The 23,286-nt window shown below is 37.0% G+C and overlaps 1 protein-coding gene across 4 annotated transcripts; it reads right to left on the reverse strand.

The window, feature by feature from the left end:
- Positions 1-155: 155 nt before the first annotated feature.
- On the reverse strand, positions 156-9,241 carry LOC104238077 (probable inactive histone-lysine N-methyltransferase SUVR2). Of its 4 annotated transcripts, none has more exons than XM_009792354.2 (12): positions 9,154-9,241; positions 8,285-8,337; positions 7,902-8,072; positions 6,234-6,452; positions 6,050-6,082; positions 5,308-5,947; positions 3,314-4,692; positions 2,830-3,095; positions 2,150-2,216; positions 1,995-2,045; positions 1,349-1,445; positions 156-570 (listed from the first exon to the last, which is right to left on the reverse strand). In XM_009792354.2, exons 4-12 carry the CDS (start codon positions 6,414-6,416, stop codon positions 545-547), a joined length of 2,742 nt encoding a protein of 913 aa, XP_009790656.1. In that variant the 5' UTR covers positions 6,417-6,452; positions 7,902-8,072; positions 8,285-8,337; positions 9,154-9,241; the 3' UTR covers positions 156-544. The 4 variants fall into 4 exon arrangements, with proteins under 4 accessions (XP_009790656.1, XP_009790655.1, XP_009790654.1 ...); XM_009792353.2 differs by having other exon boundaries at positions 7,968-8,072; positions 8,272-8,337; XM_009792352.2 differs by having other exon boundaries at positions 8,272-8,337.
- Between the last annotated feature and the right edge of the window lie 14,045 nt (positions 9,242-23,286).

Consider the following 23,286-nt stretch of genomic DNA (forward strand, 5'->3'; position numbering starts at 1 on the left):
TTAACATTCCATCAATCTACTACAACTTAATCCCACATGAAAAACCAAGAGCTATATTCTAGCGCTGTTTCCAGTTTCCACTTCCGTAATCAATAGGGAAAGAAGACAAATGAAAATGCAAGGTTCGATTTAAAAAAGTAATAACACGGACAAACTGAGAACTAAAAGAAGTGGCCAAGCAGCAATTATGAGCTTAAGAATGAGAGTTATAAAGGTAAGTTTCAGCATCTTCAGGCTAAACGCGTGACCTAGACCACATTATGCTGTGGTATCCATGCGTTGGTAACATAGGCCAAGCCCTCCGGCACCAAATCAAATGTACCAAAGAATCCTAATATACAACAAGAAAGGCAGCAGATCTAGCTTACTCGCGATATCCTTGAAAATTCTATCACAAATACTATTCTGCAAATACAAATATGTTAGCCCTTCTGCAGTCTACACAATTGCACAAGTTCACCAGAACCCTTTAAAGATTCTAAATAATCACGGAGTCTTGGTAGTTCCAGTCATAACAGCTTTCTGGATCAACCAAGGTCAGAAATTACCATCCTCTCCTTGCTCTGGATCCTACATGGTAGCATGACACTCAGTGACAGAGCAATAAAACAAAGATTAACCTATATGATGACTTGGTTGAATATTGATGATAATAGCTTGCTAACTGGAGATAAATATTATGGTGCAAAAGCAAAGTCTCACCCTAAACTTCATTGAAGGTAGGACACTGAAGCAGCTTCTGTAGGTTCATCAAATGCAAAATGCAAAGTGTTTACCTACCCGCCCTAGATTGCTGTTATTGTAACATCTTGCAAACAGGGTTAAGTTCCCCTCCCCTCCCCCCCCCAAACTTAGGGACTTTTAAATATCAAGCAGTCATCCATTTTGATAAGAGTTATAGTCAATTATGAAAATGCCAGATTCATAATCTCTCTCTCTCTCTCTCTCTCTCTCTCTCTCTCTCTATATATATATATATATATATATATATATATATATATATAAAAGCACTGCAGGTCACGTCAATAAAATGATCAGTCGTGCATATGGACAGTTTTCAGGAAATTGCAAACATGTCATTAGACTAATTCTAGCCAAGACTACCAATATCCAATTCAAAACTCTTCAATGCTAAAAGCTCTTTTTCTTGTTTTATTCGAGCCTAATAATTGAGGAATATATAATTGCATATATATATTTTTTTTTTCTTTGAAAATTCATCCAATTTATGACCAAACCCATGCAGCAGCTACCAACTTTTACTAGCAAAGCAAGATGGAGACTTTGACTTGCAAACCCAAATTCTTAAAACGATAGATAAACCTTATGTTCTGGAAAAAAAACTTACTTCTCGGACGTTTCATATTTCGGCAGAACTTGCTACCACACTGGCATCTAAATGCTTTTACTGGATGTTCATGGTCATCAAAATCAATACCGTAATCCTGAAAGAACCAAATCCAAAAAAAAAAAATATACTGTCAAATATCAAAAAGAAGCTACGAAGAATTAGACTAGAAGTACTCAAAGTTCAGAAGCATCAATCCGTTTTTTTCCTCAAATCATGGTGATGTTCTTTATATCAAAGATGCACCATACTTGGATAAATCACATTTTTTCGAGCTTTGAAGAATTAGACTAGAAGTACTCAAAGTTCAGCAGCATCAATCCATCTATGAAGCTTTTCTTTACAAGAAAGTCTGGGTTTTCATTATTCTTTTTCTATTTTCGTTTGAGGCGTGGGGTTTTGGGGGGGGGGGGCATAGTTCTAGTCGAGCCATTTTGTTATTTCTACTATAAACGAAGATCACTGTGCTACAAACAACCATGTCCAGATACCAATTAAACTTCTATTGTGTATGTGTGTGTATATATAGAGAGAGAGAGAATTTATATATAGATAGTATAGAATAGACAGATATATTTCAGAAGCACAAAAAATCAAGGGCAGTAGAATACAATGAGCATGTGTGAACCAGCTCAAGCCTACTCACCCAAGTGAGCTCTTCCAATGCCTTAACCTTTCTTGTAGTGAAAAAGGCAAGCTGCATCAAACAACACATGAGATATCCAGAAAAACCGTTAGTTTGAAGAGCTAGAGTGAATGTTGAGGACGAAGTGAAAGATCCAGAAGCACAAAGTTCCTTACATGATAGTAGTGGTGATCTGGAGTCTCTATTTCAACTGGTATTTCAACCATATTTGAATCAAAACATCTGGACCAAAATAACAATAAAACAAAATCACATGCACTGACACGGGTTAGTGACACTTATGCGTGATGGATATATCTAATACGCAAAAAATGCATAGCTTTCTTTCGGCTATTGTTTCCTATCATTCTTTCATTTGTCCCTCAATTTCTGCTTTTACTTTCAAAAAGGGGAATGGGAAACAATAACGGATTCTGAAATGGTAATAATATGCAAATTTCAAGGCACACAAATATGTGTGCATGCTTTTAGAGACAGAGTAGTCAGAGGTGGCTAGATGCAGGAATAAGAAAAAGAAAACATGCGTAGAATTTATTACTAAGGATGTGAATGTTTTATGCCGACTGAACACGAGTGAATCATCAAATATACCAAGAAAAGGAAAAAGGTTTCCATCAGCATTTGAGAAGTTAAAATGCAGAAAAGATCCAGAACTAATTCAAGTACGTACCGCCTGATATCTGAACAAATAGTCAATGTACAACACTTATAACTCCTAGACTACGAGTAAATTAAAAAAAAATTGACACAAAACTGATACCCAAAAGAAAGTTGAAGGTGGGGGGAGAAAATCAGCAAAAGACAGTTAAAACATAAGATCCTACTATGTACTTACCTGTGATTGATAAACCTGGCTACATTCCCGAAAAATGTCGCATCCAAACAAAGGGCTTCTTCATCCTTTAAGACGCCCTCTGAACCCCAGTCAGCATCAAGCAGCACAGGATAAGAATGTTCCTCACTATTGGGGCTTTGTGAAACGCGAGAAAATAGTTCTGCGTTCGTAAGCACTTCTCCCACATACTCGCAAACAAAAGCACCTCTTGGAAGGTCCTCAAGGGTACGTAAGCCCCACCCTTTCCCTTCAGGAGTCATAAACACCTGAAATAAGTAAAACCAGCAAAATCCTAAATGAAGTTAATACAAAACATCAAAAATAATTTTAAAAGTAATCACTAAGAAACAAAAATGATTTCTAAGCAGCTCAAAAAAGTATAGCAGATTACAGCAAAAGTGTGCCTCAAAAACATAATGCATGAGTTTTTACTGCATCAGGCACATTACCAAAGACCATTCCAACATCAACCACAAATTCTTACCTGTAACTTGCGGCTAATACCTCGCTGTACCACACGATTCCCACACTGTTTATTACAGCCACATTTCCACCAACACTCTTTGATGAAGTTCCTCACTAGATGACCTTTACAAGGTTCTATAATATCCTCGTTTTTCGATCTTTCCAATGGGCATTCTTTGCAAAAGAATTGGCAGTGTTTCTTAGGGTCACGATTCATAGAAATACTCTCTTTAAGAAGCTCCTCTTTGACAAGGCCTTCTTTTGTGTAAGCAAAATCACCACCACTTTCGTATGCGCATGCACAAGGTGTTGACAGTGACAAACAATCATCACAGCAAGTTGAACAACTGTTGTTATCACCAATACGAGCCAGAGAGAAATTCAGATATGCATTCTGGAAAACCACATTTTGAGCTATGTAGTGAAAGGGTGGCGGGCTTTTGCTATTAACTTGATTCACCAATGAAATCATAACCTTCTCTTGCCCCTTGGTTATATCTTCAACAAAACAAGAAACTGCTTCATCTGGAGTTGATTCACACACAGCCACCGGACTTTGAGAAGTAACATGTTCAAGAACATTCTGATCAATCTCTGGAGCACTACCACAGTTTCCCGCAGATGCTATTTGATCAGTTGAGGTGCTGTTGTTGTGACCATTACAAGGAGGAGGGAGCTGTGGTTTTTCTGGTTGAGCCTCCATACCAGCAAGTTCTATACATCCACTTAGAGGCCCCGAACTCTGAGACGTAGCATGTTCAAGAATATTTTGATTAATCCCTGGAGCACTACCACAATTCCCCTCAGATGTTGTTTGATCAGCTTTGGTGCCATTAGTGTGACCATTACAAGGAGGAGGGAGTTGTGGTTTCTCTGGTTGAGCCTCACCAGAATCAAGTTCTGAATTTATAGATCCATTTGAAGAAACTAGAGCAATGCTTCTATAACCAATATCATTTTCTGCATCCACATTTCTAGTTTCTTGCAATTCATGATTGTACTGACTTCCCAGTTCCAAAAAGCACTCACACATGTCTTTCATCAGCTTTGTCACAGAAAAGTTAGGGTCCGGGACTTTGTATGATTTAAGACATTTAGCCTCCACCAATTTCAGAACAGCCTCTAGACTAGGCAAATGGAAGTCTGATCTACCAAGAGCTGAGTCACAACCTATAGAGACTTTTACCTCTCCAAAAGTTGAGGAGGCAATATGTATGTTAGAATAACACCTGTTCTGCACTTTTACTAGCTCATGACTTGTTTCCAGTCCATTTGATGAAGTTGGAATGTCCTCATCTGCTTCTCTTCCGCCTCTCAGTCCTGCTGCTAAGGTTTCAGAAGTTTCTGGCTCTCTTCTTGAGGCATTACCACTTGAAGAACCTTTGTTGTTTGATGGCTCTACAGAATCCAAAAAAATGGCCTTTAGAAAGGAGAACTGTTAGCTAAGATGTTACTAAAAAATTTCCCAAGAGACATCCACTAACGACATTATAAGGTAATCTTACCTCTATACCAAGTTGTTTGGCACAACTTGATTGGAAGAAAGTTTAGGAAATAGAGGACCTTTGACACATAAGCTTAATATGTATAAAGTACCAAAAGTATCCCTATAGTAGGGTCCACACAAATAACATCAACATCTAGCATAGCATCTCACTAAGGGCAAACAGGGAAGATAAATATTAGGAGTTCCTAAATATAGGAAGTACCAATCTTTTTGAGAGATATGACAGAAAAAGAAATGGTTCCAAACAAACAAATATGGGACAGCGAGAGTTCTTATTCAAATTTTATATTTACTCAATAAATGCACAATGATGAGGAACCATATGGCACCCATCCCAGGACATCAATTAGTAAACTAGTAAACCAATCTAGAGATATGTATTGAGCCTAGCTCCTCAACAGAGAAAAGTCACTAGCTCTACTCGCCGAGGAAAATTTAACTAGCATGAAGAATTTAAATTGTGACATGATAAGGACCAAAGTCCTGCTATTTGAGGGAATACATACCAGGGTGAATAACAGCAATAGGAACCTCGAACTGTGGGCTATCAAGATCATATGGTTCATCCTTAGGCTTGACAAAAGCATGAGTATCCAACATCTTCTGTTTCGGAGACAGCTCGATGCCAGGCTCACCCTGTGGCTCTTTGAGGTTTGATGCATGAGAAGCATTCCCAAGGACTAAACTTTTCTCCCTGGGCATGATTTGAGCTGTTTGAGGTTCCTTCCCTTTGCGATGATTCCGCCGAGAATTAGTATCATTTTCCACTCTGTCATCACTATTAGGCTGATATCTCTCAGGACCAGCAGGCTGACTGGGACCAGACTTTTCCGGCAACATCGAAGCTTTAGGTGAGACTGGTTGCTTCCCTTTGTTTCTGGCATATGTCAGACATGGGACAGATAGGGACTCAGCTGCTGATGTTCTATTATTCAGCTGAGGGCCTTGTGAGCGACCCTGGAAATTAGTTCCAGGTAGCTCAGCTTCCTCCTCCACTTTCGGCATTTTGAATGAAGCCCCAGCTGAAACAGAGCTAGAATTGTTAGCAGAAGATGAAGCTTGACCTTCTTGATGTCTTAATCGTGATCTCTTTAAGGGTCTTTCAGGCTCCTCATCCACTGCTTCTTCCTCCAAAACCTCCTCTTGCTAGAAACATGACAAGGCACCAAGATAAGGTGAAGGGAAATGAGAAAAGACATCAATATGAATACATATACAAAATACAGGCAACCAAACTAGAGCTTGTACTTCAATATTCTCCGGCTTCTTACTTTCTGCTGCCTGCAAAAATGACACAAAGCAAGAATATTCAAATTCGTACTAAGCAAATAAATATTTTTTATACAGGAAAAATAAAGAAATTTCAGGGTAGAATAGAAAGTGTGAGAAAGAGAAGAAAAGAAAGACTAAAAAAGAAAAGGATAGATTGAACCTCTGCCTCCTCTTTCTCAAATATAGCATCTGCAAGTGCTCTGTAATTCTCTTCTTCAATAAGCGCCCAGTTCTTGTCATACAATTTTAGAAGGCTCTTCAATACTGGCTTCACCTTTTCTTCAGAGATTCCAATATCCTTCATAGTACGAAATGCTTTTGCAACTCTTGGATTTGTCGGCATTGTTTTTTCTTGTGGGTTTTTTTTTAATCAGTGAACCTGCAGTTAATATGAGATGTGTTTACCAAACAGCACAAAATGAACAATTCAAAGTTTGCAACTATAAAGGACTAGATAACAAAAGATAAAACTAAAGAAAGGTGCAAATCATTGCAACTGATGTGATGATTGAGAACCCTTAGTTTGCAACCAATTGAAAAGGAAAATCTGTTCTACCATGTGCCATCAACCAATGAAAGATTATTGATTTCGTAAGATAAGAATGAGGATAATACACCTTTCTGAGTTAAGTCAGAACCACCCTAAAGGATGAAGAAGACAAGCAGAATATTGAAGCTTTTCCAAGCATATTTCACTTTCTCCTCACCACCAGGTCCAAAAACCTAGTGTATTATGTTTCACAGGAGAAAGTTAATCATCTGGTTTCTTCTATATTTCTTCCCTGGTCCCATCAAGATAACTGGAAATTGAAATCAAAGTTCTATCTCACTTGGAAATGGCAAAAGGTAATTTTTCGAATGGATCACCAAGGAGTACGTCCGGTGGAGAGAAATTGACTCACAACTAAACTGAAGCTACTACATTGCCCTAAATCCAAACCAACTAGCATTACTGACTAACGCTGGATAATCATATTTCTTTGAGGTACTAAATACAACTCCATGAATGAGCAAAATAAAGGTCGCAGTAATGATAAGAATCTCTAGTAGACCGCTACAAATAGATTGAGCATGCACCCAAGGGTGTGGCCTAGTGGTCAATGAGGTGGGTTGAGAGCCATGAGGTCTCAGGTTCAAATTCCAACGGAGGAAAAAACACTTGGTGATTTCTTCCCATTTGCCCCAGCCTAGAAGAAAAATTATCCTTGCAGGTGGGAGATAAAAGGTATCCCATAGAATTAGTCAAAGTGCACGCAAACTAGTCTGGATACCACGGTTATCCAAAAAAAAAATTGAGCATGTGGGAGGATCCGATCAAATTCTGCCTTCATTTCCCACTTATGGAGCACTGAGTAACTTAAGTTACGGTCTTCCGTAGGCAGGTTGCACTGTAGGCGGCTAGGAAGGCTTCCAATGCTGTTATCTATGAATGCAGTGGGCCATGTCTAGAACCAATATTTAGGAATTTGGCTAAGCCATTAGGTCTAATACTCGAACAGAGTGTTGTCATATGTGAAAAGCGTAGAAAGGAGCAGTCGCAAATGTCACGAAATATATGAACCAAGCATTGATAAACTGCAATTAAGTAAAATATATGCAGCAAAAACCATGCCGATCGAGTCAGAAAGCATATTATATCCCTTATTCAAATTCAAAGATGCAACTTTAATTTTTTCATTTAGATCAACAACTAGCTTTCTTATACTAGATTTCTAATTTCCCATTTCTACTAACAAAATAATTCAACCAAAACGTCTCCATAATAATCAATTTTTCCAGCTACATCTATAATTCTTCCAGACAAATCCCATGAACAACAAGGACTAACCCTCAATAGCGTCGGACCAAGTAGCAACACTTCACCAATACTTGATCATCGCATAGAAACACACACCTTGATACTTAGGTATTCTAAGGTGCCACCTAAACAATGCGTGTCCTTAACTTCAGGGCTTAAAGCACACTTCAACCAAGCCTTTGATAAAACTGCTAAAATATACTGCATACACCAGCAACCAACTGTTAGATGCAAAATACAAATAATTATGTGAATTTTTCTAGCAACAGATGTGATTCTTTATTTCTTTAGAGAAACTAACTTTCTTTTCACAAAATTATATCATGTCACTAGCTTCTCTTTTCAATCTAATAATAAATCCAAACCAATTTATAGAGGCACACTTGTTTAAAAACTCAACCTTTATTTCTTACAATGGTGGTATCCAGGCCAACTTGTATGCAGCTCGACTATTCCACCGAGCTACCTGCCACCAGCACAAGTAGAGGTTAAAAGACTCAACCTTTTCTCCTAAGAATTTTTTTCTTTATTTTTTAATTTGGGGGTGGGGGTGGGGGTGGGGGGAGGATTGTAGACTTTTAGTGTACTTTTGTGCCTATAACTGAATAAATAAATAAATAAAAACATAAGTACTCCTCTGTTGTAATTTATGTTTGTAATTGATGTGAACCTGTTTGACTGGGAACAAAGTATAAGAAAAAATGAAGACTTTTGTAATTTGTGGCCCTAAACAAGTCAAAAAGGGCCAGAGTATTTGTGTGGTTATAAAAGCTTCTCATTAAGGATAAAATTGTAAGTTTAAGTTAAATTGTTCCCAAATTTAAAAAGGGATCATTTCTTTCTGGAATGAACCAAAAAGTAAATAGGTTGGAGTATTAAATTAAGTGCAAGACCAGCATTCTAGGTAGTCATTCAGAAAAGATGTTTAAAAATGGCCATGAATTAGAGTACCAGAATCAGCTCTCAAGAAACTTAACAAAATGGAATTAACAAACAAGCATCTTTCCTAATTACTCAAAGCTTCAGGTGCCATGCAACTAATTATTATAGCGGGGTCCACCTCGATGATATCGAAGTGAAATTTCATTTAGAAAATGGATATCAATCACGGCATTGTGTTCCAGTACACGAAATTTTCTTCTTCTTTTTTTCACCACGAAAATTCTTGCTTTACCCTATAAAATCATCTGGGGAAAAAGAATGGTTTTTTGTAAAATCAAAGAAATATAGAAAGGAAAAAATGTAGAGAAGAGAGGTGACCAGAGAAAATGAGAAAACGTACAATTTGATTGCGTTGGAGAAAGAGACAGTGGAGTTTTCTGCGCACATAGCGAGAGAGATGGAGAGGGAGCTATTTTCAGACGTAGAAGAGGAGCGTTGAGGAGAATGAGGCTGAAAGCTTTATATATTTGGGCTTAGAATTTCGAGTTGTAGCTCATTTCAGCCCGAAAAAGAAATGGAATTTGGGCTTGGGCCAAGATCCTTCTTTTCAAATGGACCTAAAAATGGTAGAAATTGGGAAACAAATAATCAAAAATAGCCATATTTACAATAGGTAATTGAAAAATAGCAATATTTTCAAAAGTAATCAAATTTTTATCACTTTTCATGTAAAATAAAATCTGAAAAAAATTAAAAATATTCCAGCATAATATGCTGAGGTTCGGATTTTTTTACATATGAGCGCTGGACTTTTTATAATGTGTTGGAGCTCCATAATATGCTGGAAATTTATATGTAGGAGCTCCATAATCCCGCATATTATGCCGGAACTTTTCGTGTTTAGGCAAAATAATGGCTATTTTTAATGACTTCGCAAATGTTGGCTATTTTATGATTACCAGTCCGAAAAATTGCTAGTCAATGCTATTTTCACTAGAAATGGCACTATGTAGTCGATTTCAAGAGGTGAAATACACAAATAATCTCAAGTGGATGATCTTGAATTTTTATTCCCACTTGTCACATGAGTAGATTCAAGTTTAATAAGTGTTGCTAGTCGTTTTTCCTGTAACAACACTTTTAATTTTTGATCTTGAAGTTATGCTCATGGGACAAGGTAAAAGTTGCATGGGGCGCCCTATTTGGTCGCCCCCTTTTAAGTTATACTCTTTTTTTGTTAAAAGCATTTTAAAAAGATGATTTTGCCCTTCTTTAATAAAATACTATTGACAAACTGCAGGATAAAAACTTAAGCATATCTGGACTGAAGTTTTAGCAAATGAACTAAAAAACTTTAGCTTGTTTAGACTGAAGTTTCGGATAAAACTCAGAACAAAACTGTAGACTGCATTACAAAACTTTAGCATGTTTTGGTATGAAGTTTTAGCAAATGAACTAAATAACTTCAGCATGCATTAGCAAAAACTCTTTAGAAAATTACATACTGCAAGGCAAAAACTTAAGCATGTTTAGTCTGAAGTTTTAGCAAATGAACTAAAAATTTTAAGCATGTTTAGTCTAAAGTTTTAGCAAATGAACTAAATAACTTCATCATGTTTTGTCTGAAGTTTTAGTAAATGAACTAAATAACTTCAGCATGCATTAGCAAAAACTCATTAGAAAATTGCATACTACAAGATAAAAACTTAAGCATATTTATTCTAAAGTTTTAGCAAATGAACTAAAAAAACTTAAGCATGTTTAGTCTGAAATTTTAGCAAATGATGATTAGTCTGAAGTTTTAGCAAATGAACTAAAAAACTTAAGAATATTTAGTCTGAAGCTTTAGCAAATGAACTAAAAAACTTAAGCATGTTTACTCTGAAGTTTTAGCAAATGAACTAAATAACTTCAGCATGTTTAGACTGAAGTTTCGAATAAAACTCATGACAAAAATGTAGACTGCAAGATATATAACTTCAGCATGCATTACCATGAAGTTTTAGCTTCAATGTGAGATAACTTCATGCTATATAGCATGAAGTTTTAGCTTCAACATGAAACAACTTCATGCTACATTAGCATGAAGTTTTAGCTTCAACGTGAAACAACTTCATGCAAGTGTGATTCTGAAGATAAATCTAGAAAAGTTTCTAATTTTTTGATAAAGCTTGTGAGAGGAGAGTGGGAGATCTTTTTTCATGAATGAGGTTGCAGATCACGTGATTAATGCGTGATGCAGGTTTTATATCTTTTGTCAGGGGTGTAATTGTCATATTATTACGGATTTTTTGTCAGCTAGATACCAAATCAATAATTTTTAAAAATAGGGTGCAGGTTAAAAGGTGGAACAAATATAGGGTACAACCAATTCCCCCTGGGACAAGCGGGGCCAAACTTAAAGTCCACCCCAAAAGGTATTATATTTATGCAAGTTTTTGGATTTCAAGGGCATCGTTCTAAACATATCCAAATTTTAAATTTTAATCCAATTTGACAAATTTCAGACTACTCCTCCTTTTTTTTCTTTTTAAAATGTCAAGTAAAATGACATCATTTTAATACCTTTTCTACATCATTACTACTCTCTCTAAGAAAAATCCTAAACCCTAGAGGAGTCACCGACAACAACCCTCTCATGGCCACTACGGCCGGCGACCAACCTCTTATGGGGGTTGGTTTGCCTCCCCCAACTATTTCCCAACCTTTAAACAACAATCCAACCACAAAATATCTGCTGGATTATTCAAAAATACTCCAACCTAGTTCATTAAATAACCTCATGCATGTGAACCGGACGACGCAAGTTACTGTCGAGCCAATTCAAATGAGACGCGTCTCGTTTGTGAATGGGCAGCCTTTAGTGAAGTTTACAGAAGCAGAGGTGGATCGTATGAACGTTGTCACACCTCCTTTTGGCCCGCGCCCGCAGGAGCGCAGAGGGAGTTTTTCCAATTAAAGGACAATCAAAACGGGATTTATTATTTAATTCAGAGTCACCACTTGGGAGATTTATGGTGTCCCAAGTCACCGGTTTAATCCCAAATCGAGGAAAAGAATGACTCTGTTTAACAGTCAGCGTACTAGAAATCCGGATAAGGAATTCTGTTAACCCGAGAGAAGGTGTTAGGCATTCCCGAGTTCCGTGGTTCTAGCACGGTCGCTCAAATGTCATATTCGGCTTATTTATCTGATTTTAATACATTTTGAACCTATGTACCAATTTTAGCTTTTTACCGCTTTTATTCCTATTCTTAACGAGAATTGCAATGTCGTGAAAACACATCTCGAACCACGTCACATCAATGCACCCGTGGTTATTGACACATTTCGACTCCGTTGAGATTTGGATTTGGGTCACATAAATATGCACCCGAGTTTAAGAAAGTAAATTATTAATAGCGCGTCTAAAATGACTAGCGCGTTGTTATCTTTGGGGAAGGCCGTGAAATTCACTAAACGGCCCATCCCAAATTCCAAATGTTTTATTTTACCCATTTATTGAGGGCCCCGCAAATTTGCATTTTTATTTGGCGAGGCTCATCTCATGTTTATTCAAGGATATCCTAAAACGACTATGATTTTCTATTTATTTGTCTCTAAAAATAAAGAAAAATCCTAATAAAAGTTCAGGCTTCAAGTTCAAGTCCGGGTCCAAACAAAAGGAAACACCTTCTAGTTTGAACCCGCTACCTAACTTAAAATCCGTCGCCTGCCGTTGTAAATATTAACAAACCAGCTACCCTTTCGACCCAGTTCAACTTTAGCTTTATTAGATGAATTGGATTATTGGAATTAACTATGTGTAATACAAAGCCATTTTTTAACTCTTTTCACGACTTGTTAAAAATGCATCAATGTTTAAAAACTGACATCAGGCTAACATTAATCACTAACATTTGAGAACTAACATTAGATACTAACGTTATTTACATTGCTATTTAAAATGATGTTATTTACTCATGTGAACTCGCAATTTCAGAATTAGACCTATTAAACCAACATGCTGATTTCCATAAACTATTTGAACCTGTTTTGTGACATAAACTATTTGAAACTAGTTCACGACTACTGAAAAAGAATCAAATACAGTATATTTCATAACTAGTAATCACCAACTAAGATTAATTACAATTGATATTTACATGTTTGTAGAAATAGATTCAATCAGTCCAGTTTATGCATTCCAAAGTCATTCTAATATATACTATGAAATATCAAGGGAACTACTGCTTGTACATTAAATTAAGCACAAAGTAACAGGGGAAATTCAGAAATCCCTTCCAACAACTCTTTACTTCCTTTCCATTAAATTTGAGAGCTTTAGAGTGTGTACCTGGATAATGGAAATACAAGAAGATGAAGGAGCAGTCAGCAACAGTAATAACATCAGTTGCAACAACAATGCAACAAAAGATAACCAGCAGCGACTCAGGAAACCAATTAAAATTCCCAGCAACACAAACACCCAGCACAAGCAGTCCCAAAACCCAGGAGTGAAACCAGAAAACACCAAGCAATTCACAGACAGGAACAGAATGTATTCAGAAATGAGACAGGAGAGTAGATTTTCTGATTTCTGTTCTTCAGATTCTCAAATAAAAAACACTCAGAACCTCAACTAAACAGTGATAAACTCCATGAATGCCTAACCTTTTTTCCCTTTTAAACTGATTCTCCCAAGCTAAAGAAGAAACAAGAACTGACTTAACATCTATCCTAGACTGATTTCAGGACCCTTTTCCATTGATTTTCAGAATCTTCCCCCTTTTTCAACTTTGTCCAGGCCCTCTTTATACCAAAACCTCAGCCCCTTTCAGATTTCCAACCTAGACTTTCTGAAAAAAAAGAGAACTGAAGGAAAACTGATTTCTCCTCTCCAAAAAACCAGCCCCTTTTCTGTCTTGAATGACCCTATTTATAACCCAAAAGCAGGCATGTTATCTCTCCCTTGAAACCATCAGATTCTCACTGCCCATCCCCCTTTTAATTCCATTACTTAATGTCTTCTTGTTTGAAGTTATTTTGTTCCACACACTTGCATGCCTTATTCCCCACTATGTATTAAACAATGCCTTATTCTAATGTTATTAGTGCTTAGTGGACAGAGCACTCAAATTAATCATTTTTTAAAACTTTAAATCCCAAAATACCCCTGAAACTACTGAAATTACCATTCTACCCCATCAGCTATATCCAATCCTCCTAATTAATTAACCAAACTATAGCAGTTATAACCAATCTTAAGTGAGAAATCCTAACAATTGACTAATCAAATCATATGAGACTAACTCCCAATTGACAACACTTAGGAATCAGTTCATCATGGTCAGATTCATATCAACATTCAAGATCAGATTCATATCAGAACAACATTAAGATTCATCAAACTCAAATCACAATTTAAGCTTGAAACTCAATTCAGACCAAATATCATCAAAATAAAGATTCAGTGATTAAACTAACACACTTCTAGATTAAACCTAAACAAGAACAAATGAACACTGAACGAAACAAACTGAACTCATATGAAAAAACATGGTGAATAACAATGAGAAAGGGAAATTGGAACAATTTGAAACAAATGATACCAACAGGCTTACTTCAACACAAAATTAGAACAGAGAAGAAATAGGAAGGTAAACCTGCTGGAATGAATCACAAATTAAACCATTATCATGCTAATCTAACATTCAAGCATACCAGACTAATCGACGACACTTATTCAATCGATTACACAAATTATAACATATAACAATCGACAACAAACAGAAGCAATGATAAAATTGGACCAAATAAAAGGTCTGATTGGAGAAAGAAAAGAGTAATTGATAAAAGACGAATTTGAACTCATCTTAAACAAACAAACAACAAAACATGAAAAACAAACAGAGAAACAAAAAAAATACCTCCGAACTCAGACCTATCTCTCACTCGCTCTGCTCGTAACTCCGACTTGAGCCTTTTGGGGTAAAAACGAACTTTAATCGAGTGTTCTCGACTGAGAACACTCGACTAAAGTCGGTTAGGACTTCAAACCCTTAACTTCGCACACAACCTGAAGCTGGTTCCTCTAGGGTTTGCCTTCGATTTGAAATTCGAAAAGGCTTTGACAAGATTTGGGCAGAACCTGGGTGAGATTTGGGACGTGGGTAGTTAGGTGGTTCAGTGGGTGTGAGTTTGGGAGGGTTTAGGTTAGGCGGCTCCGCCACCAGAGAATATTGTGGCGGCGCTAGGGTTTGCGTCTTCGAATGAACATTCGAAACGCTTGGGCTTGATTCGAAAGGAAATGAGTATGGGACCGGGACAAGGAAGTCTTGGGGAAGCTGTGGTGTGAAATTGGATGCCATTGGACGAGATAAGGTTCCGGCCTGATTTTCGATCTAATATTCGAAGCACACGGCTGGGATTCGAGGGATAAGAGTTAGGGATTCAGAATGGGGAGGTCGAGGGAAATCAGTGGTGAAAAGATGGGGTCGTTTGGACCACCAGAACCGCCGTGAGGCGATTTCCGGTGGGCGGAGCACGGTGGTAAGAGGCGGAGGGTCTGTTTGGTCTCTGAAGCTCAGAGATGAAGAGGTGAGGGGGGGGTTTGGCTTGGGGGGCAGGGTATGGATTAAGAACATATAGTATGGGGGAAATGATCCTGGGCCGTTCGATCTGATGAGATCAACGGCTTGGATCAGTTCATTAATGGAAATGACGTCGTTTTGCTCACCTCGAGACCGGATCGGTCTTTGGATGGGAATGGGTTGGGGCATGGGAACGGGTAAGGGAGATTGAATCTCAGCCGTTGGATCGATTTAATCCAACGGCCTTGATTAAGAATGATCAAACGACGTCGTTTTAAGACGTTTCTGGTCAGGCCAACTGGATCTGGTAAATGGGTGATTTGGGCCTGATTTTCGGTCCAAAAATAATGGCCCAATCCGATTTTCACTCTTTTCTTCTTTTTCTTTCATTTTCCTTTTAATTCCTAAATACCAAAATTCCTAAAATAAATTGTAAAAACAAAACTAACTTAGAAAATACTAATTGACCTTTAACAATAACTATCACACCAAAATAAAATATTAATTACAAACAAAATGGGGCACTTGGACATTAGATGCCAAAAATACAAAAAATATGTATTTTTTGTGATTTTATTTATTTTAAAACCCAACTATGGTTAATTAATTCCTAATTGTAAAAATAAAAATCCTAAGTGCACATGCAACGTGTTTTTTTTTTGTATTTTAATTAATTAAAACAGGATAAGCGTTCATAGATAAAAACACAAATAATTATCGAAAAATGTCATGCAAATTCTAAAAATTGTACAGCACGGAAATTTATTTTATTTTTTGATTTCTTTTGGAGTAGTTCTCATAGGGCAAAAATCACGTGCTCACAAACGTTATTGAAGGTTTGCAATATGCTGTGGTATGCAAATTCTTGTATGGATGGCCAGATTTACAAGAACTTCGAAGAATCATCCCTGCGCAATGTGGTATTAAGGAAAAATGCAATATTGGACTCCTTAGAGATAGGCACATATTGATTCGAATGACTTTATGGCAAGATTTTCTAGATTTTACGTCGAAAAGTGTTTATTATGTGAAAGCGAAGGATATCAGATGAGAACATTGATATATGATTCTAAATTCAAGGCAGGTGAAGAAACTCCTAAGGTGATGACTTGGAGTTAGTTTCCTGGCTTGTTACCTACTTTTTTGTTAAAGAATGCCTATTTTCTTTAGCATCAGTGGTTGGGAAAACATTACAACTAGATATGGCAATAGTTAATAAGATACTTCCAAGTTGTGCAAGAGTTAAGGTACTAGTTGATTTGTTAACCGAACTACCAACAAAAGTTCATATAGATATCGACAATGAAGCTACTGGGGAGGTAAGAACTTAATGGGCAAGGTATCAATATGATTATGTACCTAAATATTATAAATCATGCAAGTTACAATGTCATGATAATTTTGAGTGCTGGAAATTACATCATGAACTTATGGTGCAAGACAAATAAAAGAATGAAACAGCAGGCAATATGAATGATAGGGATAAAAATAAGGGGACTATAATGATTCTTACGAGTGGGAAGGTAGTTGGAAACATTAGGGAACATTGGCAGGAAGTGCGTGATAATCGTGTCAAGAATAAGGATGGGGCAAGGCAAGAAGTTAATCAGTCCAACAATGGGAAGAAATTGGTTCCAGTCGAAAATGTTGTTGTTGAGCAGGTGCAAACATATATAAGTTTGCAGCTTTGGATAGTGTTGATGCCGGGGAAGTGCAGAATAACCAGTTGGCAGTAACTGATGAAGTCTAGGAGATAATTCGGGTGGATAAACCTTCTCCTACTAAAGGTGGGAATCAATTGGCTCTTGTAAAGACTGTTACGGATCAACGCAGTTCCAATCCTAGTCTACGAGTGTTGGGAGAATCTTAAACCTAGTTGCGCCAATTTTTAGTTCAAATCCAGTTGGAATTAAGGCTACAATGGAAGGGGAATCAACTGGTTCTAAGGACAAGGACATGGAAAGTGCAACAAGAAAAGAATCCACTGCTCAATGGGTTAATCGTGCTTTGGCAAAAACAATGAAGCCAATGGAGATAACAATGTGTGGGGGTAGCTACGGAATTAAGGTGTGATGACTTAGCTCGTTTTGTTACTACAAATCAGGTATGCCAAGAAGATCCTTCACAAACACAAGACATTGGCAGTACACAACTGGGCAAATTGTGGAGCGACCAAATGGAGAAATTTTTAGAAGATGAAGGAGAAAGTAAAGAGGAAGATGATGAAGATCAGATGGAAGATGATGAACAATCAGTGAAGAATGATGTTTTGGCAAATGTTGATGAAGAGGAAAATCATATGACATTGAATGAAGCTATCAAGGTTATCAAGAAAAAACAAGGCAAGGTAGATGTAGTTGAAGGTGTTTTCAAACCCGTAATACATGAAAACGGTGCAAACAAGAAACAGCTATCTAGAATCACTAAACCAATCGAAATACCTAACCCTAAACCTAACTCCAACCCCAAACCTAACGCTAACCCTAACCCTCGACCTAGCTAAGTGAATGGAACCCTAAACACTATGAATACTAATACCATAGACATTGTTGGGAATGATATTCCAGCTACAAAAAGCCTACCACTGGTGACTACTGCTCCAAATGCTCAACTCTGAAAGTGGCAAAGGAAAATTTGAATAAGTTGATGATACCAAAACCTGTACCAACTCAGATTGTAGGGCAGAATCAGGCACAAGAGGATGAAGACCCACACACAAGAGGAGGAAAAGATCTTGATGCAGAATCCACAGTTCAAAATTTCATGAAGGTTGCTAGACAAGGAGACTTATCACCAACACAGATTGAGAAAACAAAATCAGTGAGTAGAGATAGAAAGAAACAACAGAAGGAGAACACTAGTGTCCCTGGCATTGGTGTACAAACGAGAATGACCCTTTCTAAATTCAGTAATTAGATATGAATACAATTATCCGGAATATAAGGTCAGTCAATACAATGCAAGCTTTTGAAAGGCTTGTTACAATGCATAGACAATATAATTTTCACTTTATTAGATTGATGGAGCCAAAGCAAAATAGAAATAAGCTGGAAACATATAGGACGAAGCTTGGAATGCCTCAAGCTTTTGTAAATATTTCTAATAAGGAATGGGCTTTTGTGGAGGACGACTACAAAATAGAGGTTATTATTGATATAGAGCAACATCTTACACTAAGACTATTAATAACCAGACGCATAAGGAATTTATAGTCACCTTAGTGTATGCCAAATATGATGCAATTGAAAGAATTGAATTATAGGATATGATGAATGCACTGGCTAGTGATATGACTCTTCCATGGCTTGTCGGAGGTGATTTTAATGTAATAGTTGATAATGAAGAGAAGTTTGGGAGGGATCAGTTTCTTTGAATAAAATTAAAGATTTTAGACATTGTATCAACACTTGTAACTTGTTTGATTTGGGATTCAAGGGCAATATCTACACATGGTGGAATGGAAGAACTAATGATGATTGTATTTTTAAGAGGTTGGATAGGTGCTTAGGTAATATGGAGTTTCAACAGATGTTACCTAGATTGGAGATCACACATCTTTCAAATACTAGATCAAACCATTGCCCTATGCTTCTATCTTGTGATCCTAATGCACCTCCTATCAAGAAATCATTCAGATTCCTGAAATTATGGACTGAACATGACATATTTTTGGATGTGGTTAGAGAAAATTGGCGGGCAGATTTTAGTGATAATCCTTTCATCTTGTTCAACCATAAGACGAAGAAACTGAATAAAGCACTCTCAATGTGGAACAAGGCCAAATATGGTAACATTTTCCAGAAGATTGCTAGCTTGGAGGAGCTTGTCATAGTCCATGAAAGACTGTTTGAACTGCATCCAACACCACATAATCGAGAAAGGCTTCTGAAGGTACATGCAAAATTCATTAGATATCTTCACTTGGAGGAGGAATTTTGGAAACAATAAACTGGGATGAACTGGTTCAATGATGGTGATTGAAATACAAAATTATTTCATGCACAAGTGAATGAGAGAAGAAAGATTGCAATTAATAAGAATTCAAAATAGCACTGGGCAGTGGTTGGAAAATAGTGAAGTTATGGCAGCGGAGGCAGTGAGATTTTTCCAAGAACAATTTCACGAAGATAAGGTCCCTACTGATTTTTACATATTAGATAATGTATCTAGCATGGTGGAGGTGCAATATAATGAGGAGCTTATCAAATAACCAACTATTGAAGAAGTAAAGAGGGATGTGTTTGGGCTAAATGGAAATATGCAAGGATCCGGATGGCTTCAATGGATCATTCTTTCATATCTGCTGGGACATTAATGGAGAGGATGTGTTTGATATGGTTAGGGCCTTCTTTAATGGTCAAGAATTGCCTAAGTTAGTTGTCACACCTCCTTTTTAGCTACACCCCGCAAAAGGGCGTAAAGGGAGTTTTTCCAATTAAAGGACAATCGAAAAACGGGATTTTATTTAAAGATTTAGAGTCGACACTTAGGAGATTTATGGTGTCCCAAGTCACCGGTTGAATCCCGAATCGAGGAAAAGATTGACTCTGTATTACAGTCCGCGAACCAGAAATCCGAGTAAGGAATTCTGTTAACCCGGGAGAAGGTGTTAGGCATTCCCGAGTTTCGTGGTTCTAGCACGGTCGCTCAACTGTCATATTCGACTTGTTTATATGATTTTAATACATTTTTGAACCTATGTACCAATTTTAACCTTGAACCGCTCTTCTAATTTATTATTTAAAGAATTGCAACATCGTGAGAATGCATCTTGAATTGCGCCACATAAATGTACCCGCAACTTTTGATACGTTCCAACTTCGTTGAGATTTGGATTTGGGTCACATAAATACGCACCTGAATTTAGGAAGATAACATTATTAAATACACGCCTAAAGATACTAACGCGTTGTTATTTTTTGAGAAAAAGCCGTAAAGTTCGCTATGCGGCCTGTCTCAAAATCTAAGCATTTGAAATAACTATCCGTTAAAGGCCCCGCAATTTGTAATTTATTCGGCGAGGCATGCCTCACTTATTTTTTAAAAGGGCTAATCAACCACTTCTATTATTTATTATGTTTAAAGAGATTGCAACGTCGCGAGAATGCATCTCAAACTACGCCACATAAATGTACCCGCAATTTTGATACGTTCCAACTTCGTTGAGATTTGGATTTGAGTCACATAAATGCGCACTCGAGTTTAGGGAGGTAACATTATTAAATACGCGCCTAAAGATGCTAACGCGTTATTATTTTGAGAATGTCGCAAAATTTGCTAAGACGGCATATCCCGAAACCTAAGTGTTTATCAAAAGCACCTATTGAGGGCCCCGCAGTTTGCAACGTATTAGGTGAGGCTCGCCTCGTTTATTTTAAGGATATCCTAAAGCGACTATGGTTCTCTATTTACTTTTGTCTCTAAAGATAGAGGAAAAAACCTAATTAATTACAAACGTGCAATGTCCCAGCTTTTGTTGTTCGAACCAACAACTTAACGATGACGCACCTCAATGACAATGCATACCTTCATTTTTATTGACAGATATGAACTCCAAAATTCCTAAACCAATTTATCATCCCCAATTACGAACTATGGGTTTTAATGAACCGATTTAATGTAAATGAGCCTTTCCTTTCCTGACTTTTAACTGATTTCAACACTAATCTACCGACAACAATTCAGGTTTCACTTACTATCGAATTCAGAGACTGTCATTCAAACTAAGACATCCTAATACACTAGCATGATTAATGATAAAATTACTAGTGAGTAGGATGAATATTACTAGATTAGCTCAGGAATTGAAATCCTATTACAAGTTCATTACCCTTTTAATCTGACATTAATCTAGATCCATCTATTACTGATAACAATCGAATTTCTCCAAACTGATTCAACAATCCCATTTCACAAACCTATTGAACTGAATACATTTCATGCCATTCCAAGGGTTCAATTTAACAGCTCAATGTTATACAATGTTTAACAGACAACCCACCTTAAGAAACAATTTTGATTATACACATAACTACCATCTATATAACAGGAAAATATCTAAACTACTGTCAATTAAAATGCAAGCAGCCCTCGGTTGAACAATAAATATGTCCGACATTTCATTTCAATACTTCAACGAGCTTATATCAATGTGGTTCAGGGTAGTGTACCTGGTATTGGAATACAAGAAGAAGAAGATCAGCAGAGTAGTATGTAACACAGCAACAACAACAATAACCAGCAACAACCAGTAAACAGAGCACCCAGTGACAGATTTGAAACCCAACAGGATTCCATCACACTCAATGAAACAGTACCAACACAAACCAACATAGCAATGACAGCACCCAAAATAAACCTAACTTGAAACCAACTTTGAACCAAAAGAGTAGCAGAAAGCAGTCCAGGAATCAACTTTAACTAGACAACACACTAGTTTCAACTTCAGGAAGGAAACCAAACAGCTACAACATCAAATCAGCAACAACTCTGGACCCCAATGGCACATTAACAAACTCCATGAATGCCTAACCTTTTTTCCTTTTAAACATATACTCCCAAGCTAAAGAAGAAACAAGAACTGACTTAACATCTATCCTAGACTGATTTTAGGACCCTTTCCATTGATTTTCAAACGTGTGACTTCTTGAAAGAGTGGTGTTTTCAAAAGCCAACCCTTTTTAAACTCTCAAACAATGATCTTTTTTTTTTCAGATTCAAAAGCCCCTTAAGATTTCCAGCCTTCAGATTTTCCGGCCCCTTTTTCTTCTAAAGTCTGTCCAAAAGAACAGCCAGACCATACTCTAAAAGTGTGTTAACAATGCCCTCTCTACCCTCTCCAAAAATCACTTTTTTTCTTCCTTCATTACTGTCCAGACCCCTCTCCTTTATAGCCAATCTTTTTTTTCCCCAGCTCTTAGGAGCATTTAGGCCCATTAATCAAGCATTTTTTCCCATGATCTTCTCTAGAACTCCACTAAGGTCTGTTTTGTCCCCCATTAACCCTTGTCTTTCCTTTATTTTATTCAATGGTTATGGGTAGTGCATACTTTAATTAAATCCCCATTAGGTCTCCCCATGCTATTATATTTTGTTCCCCACTATTACTAAATAATTCATTAGTTTAATGACACTTTAGTACCCTACTGTCAGACCATTCAACTTAAACCAATTTCAAAACTTTCAAATCCCAAAATACCCTCCCAGGGTCCCTGAAATTATTGTCCTACCCAATCCCTTGTACCTCATCAGCTATAACCAATCTCCTTAAACAGATAACTAAACTGATTCCTAATTAATCACCAAACTACAGCAGCTATAACCAATCCAGCCTATCAAATTCCAACAGTGATTCAATCAGAATTGAAGCAGCATGAGTCAAATTATTATTAGGTTATTATAACATTCAAACATGTAAAACTAATCGACGACACTTATCCAATCGACTACACGAATTACAACACATACAATCAATAGCAAATAATCAGAATCGAACAGACATATAGGTGATTCGAGTCGTATTGATAGAAACAGGAATTATAATAAAACTTTAACTAATCGACGAAACTCATTTAAATCGATTATATAGTTTATCATATACTTGACCATGACCAGAAAAAGCTCGACCAAATAAAAGGTCATTGAAGAAGGACAGAATCAATCGACAAAAAAAAAATTTAAAGATCAATAAAACTAAACTAAACAAACAAACAGATATAAACAAACACAAAAATGGAACAAACAGGAAAGAAAAATACCTCGAGAACTCGGAAACTGGACAACCCTGACTTGGACTCTAACTCAGACCTTTTTGAGGTCGAACGGACCTTAATCGAGTGTTCTCAACTGAGAACACTTCGACTAAGGTCGATTAGACCCCCAAATCATCCTTTAATTTAGACAGACTTCACCCTTTGGTTTTCTAGGGTTCTTGGGGGTTCAATTTGGGGTTCGAACGGTTC

This window comes from Nicotiana sylvestris, chromosome 6 (genome assembly GCF_000393655.2).
Source record: "Nicotiana sylvestris chromosome 6, ASM39365v2, whole genome shotgun sequence".
Lineage (NCBI taxonomy): Eukaryota > Viridiplantae > Streptophyta > Magnoliopsida > Solanales > Solanaceae > Nicotiana > Nicotiana sylvestris.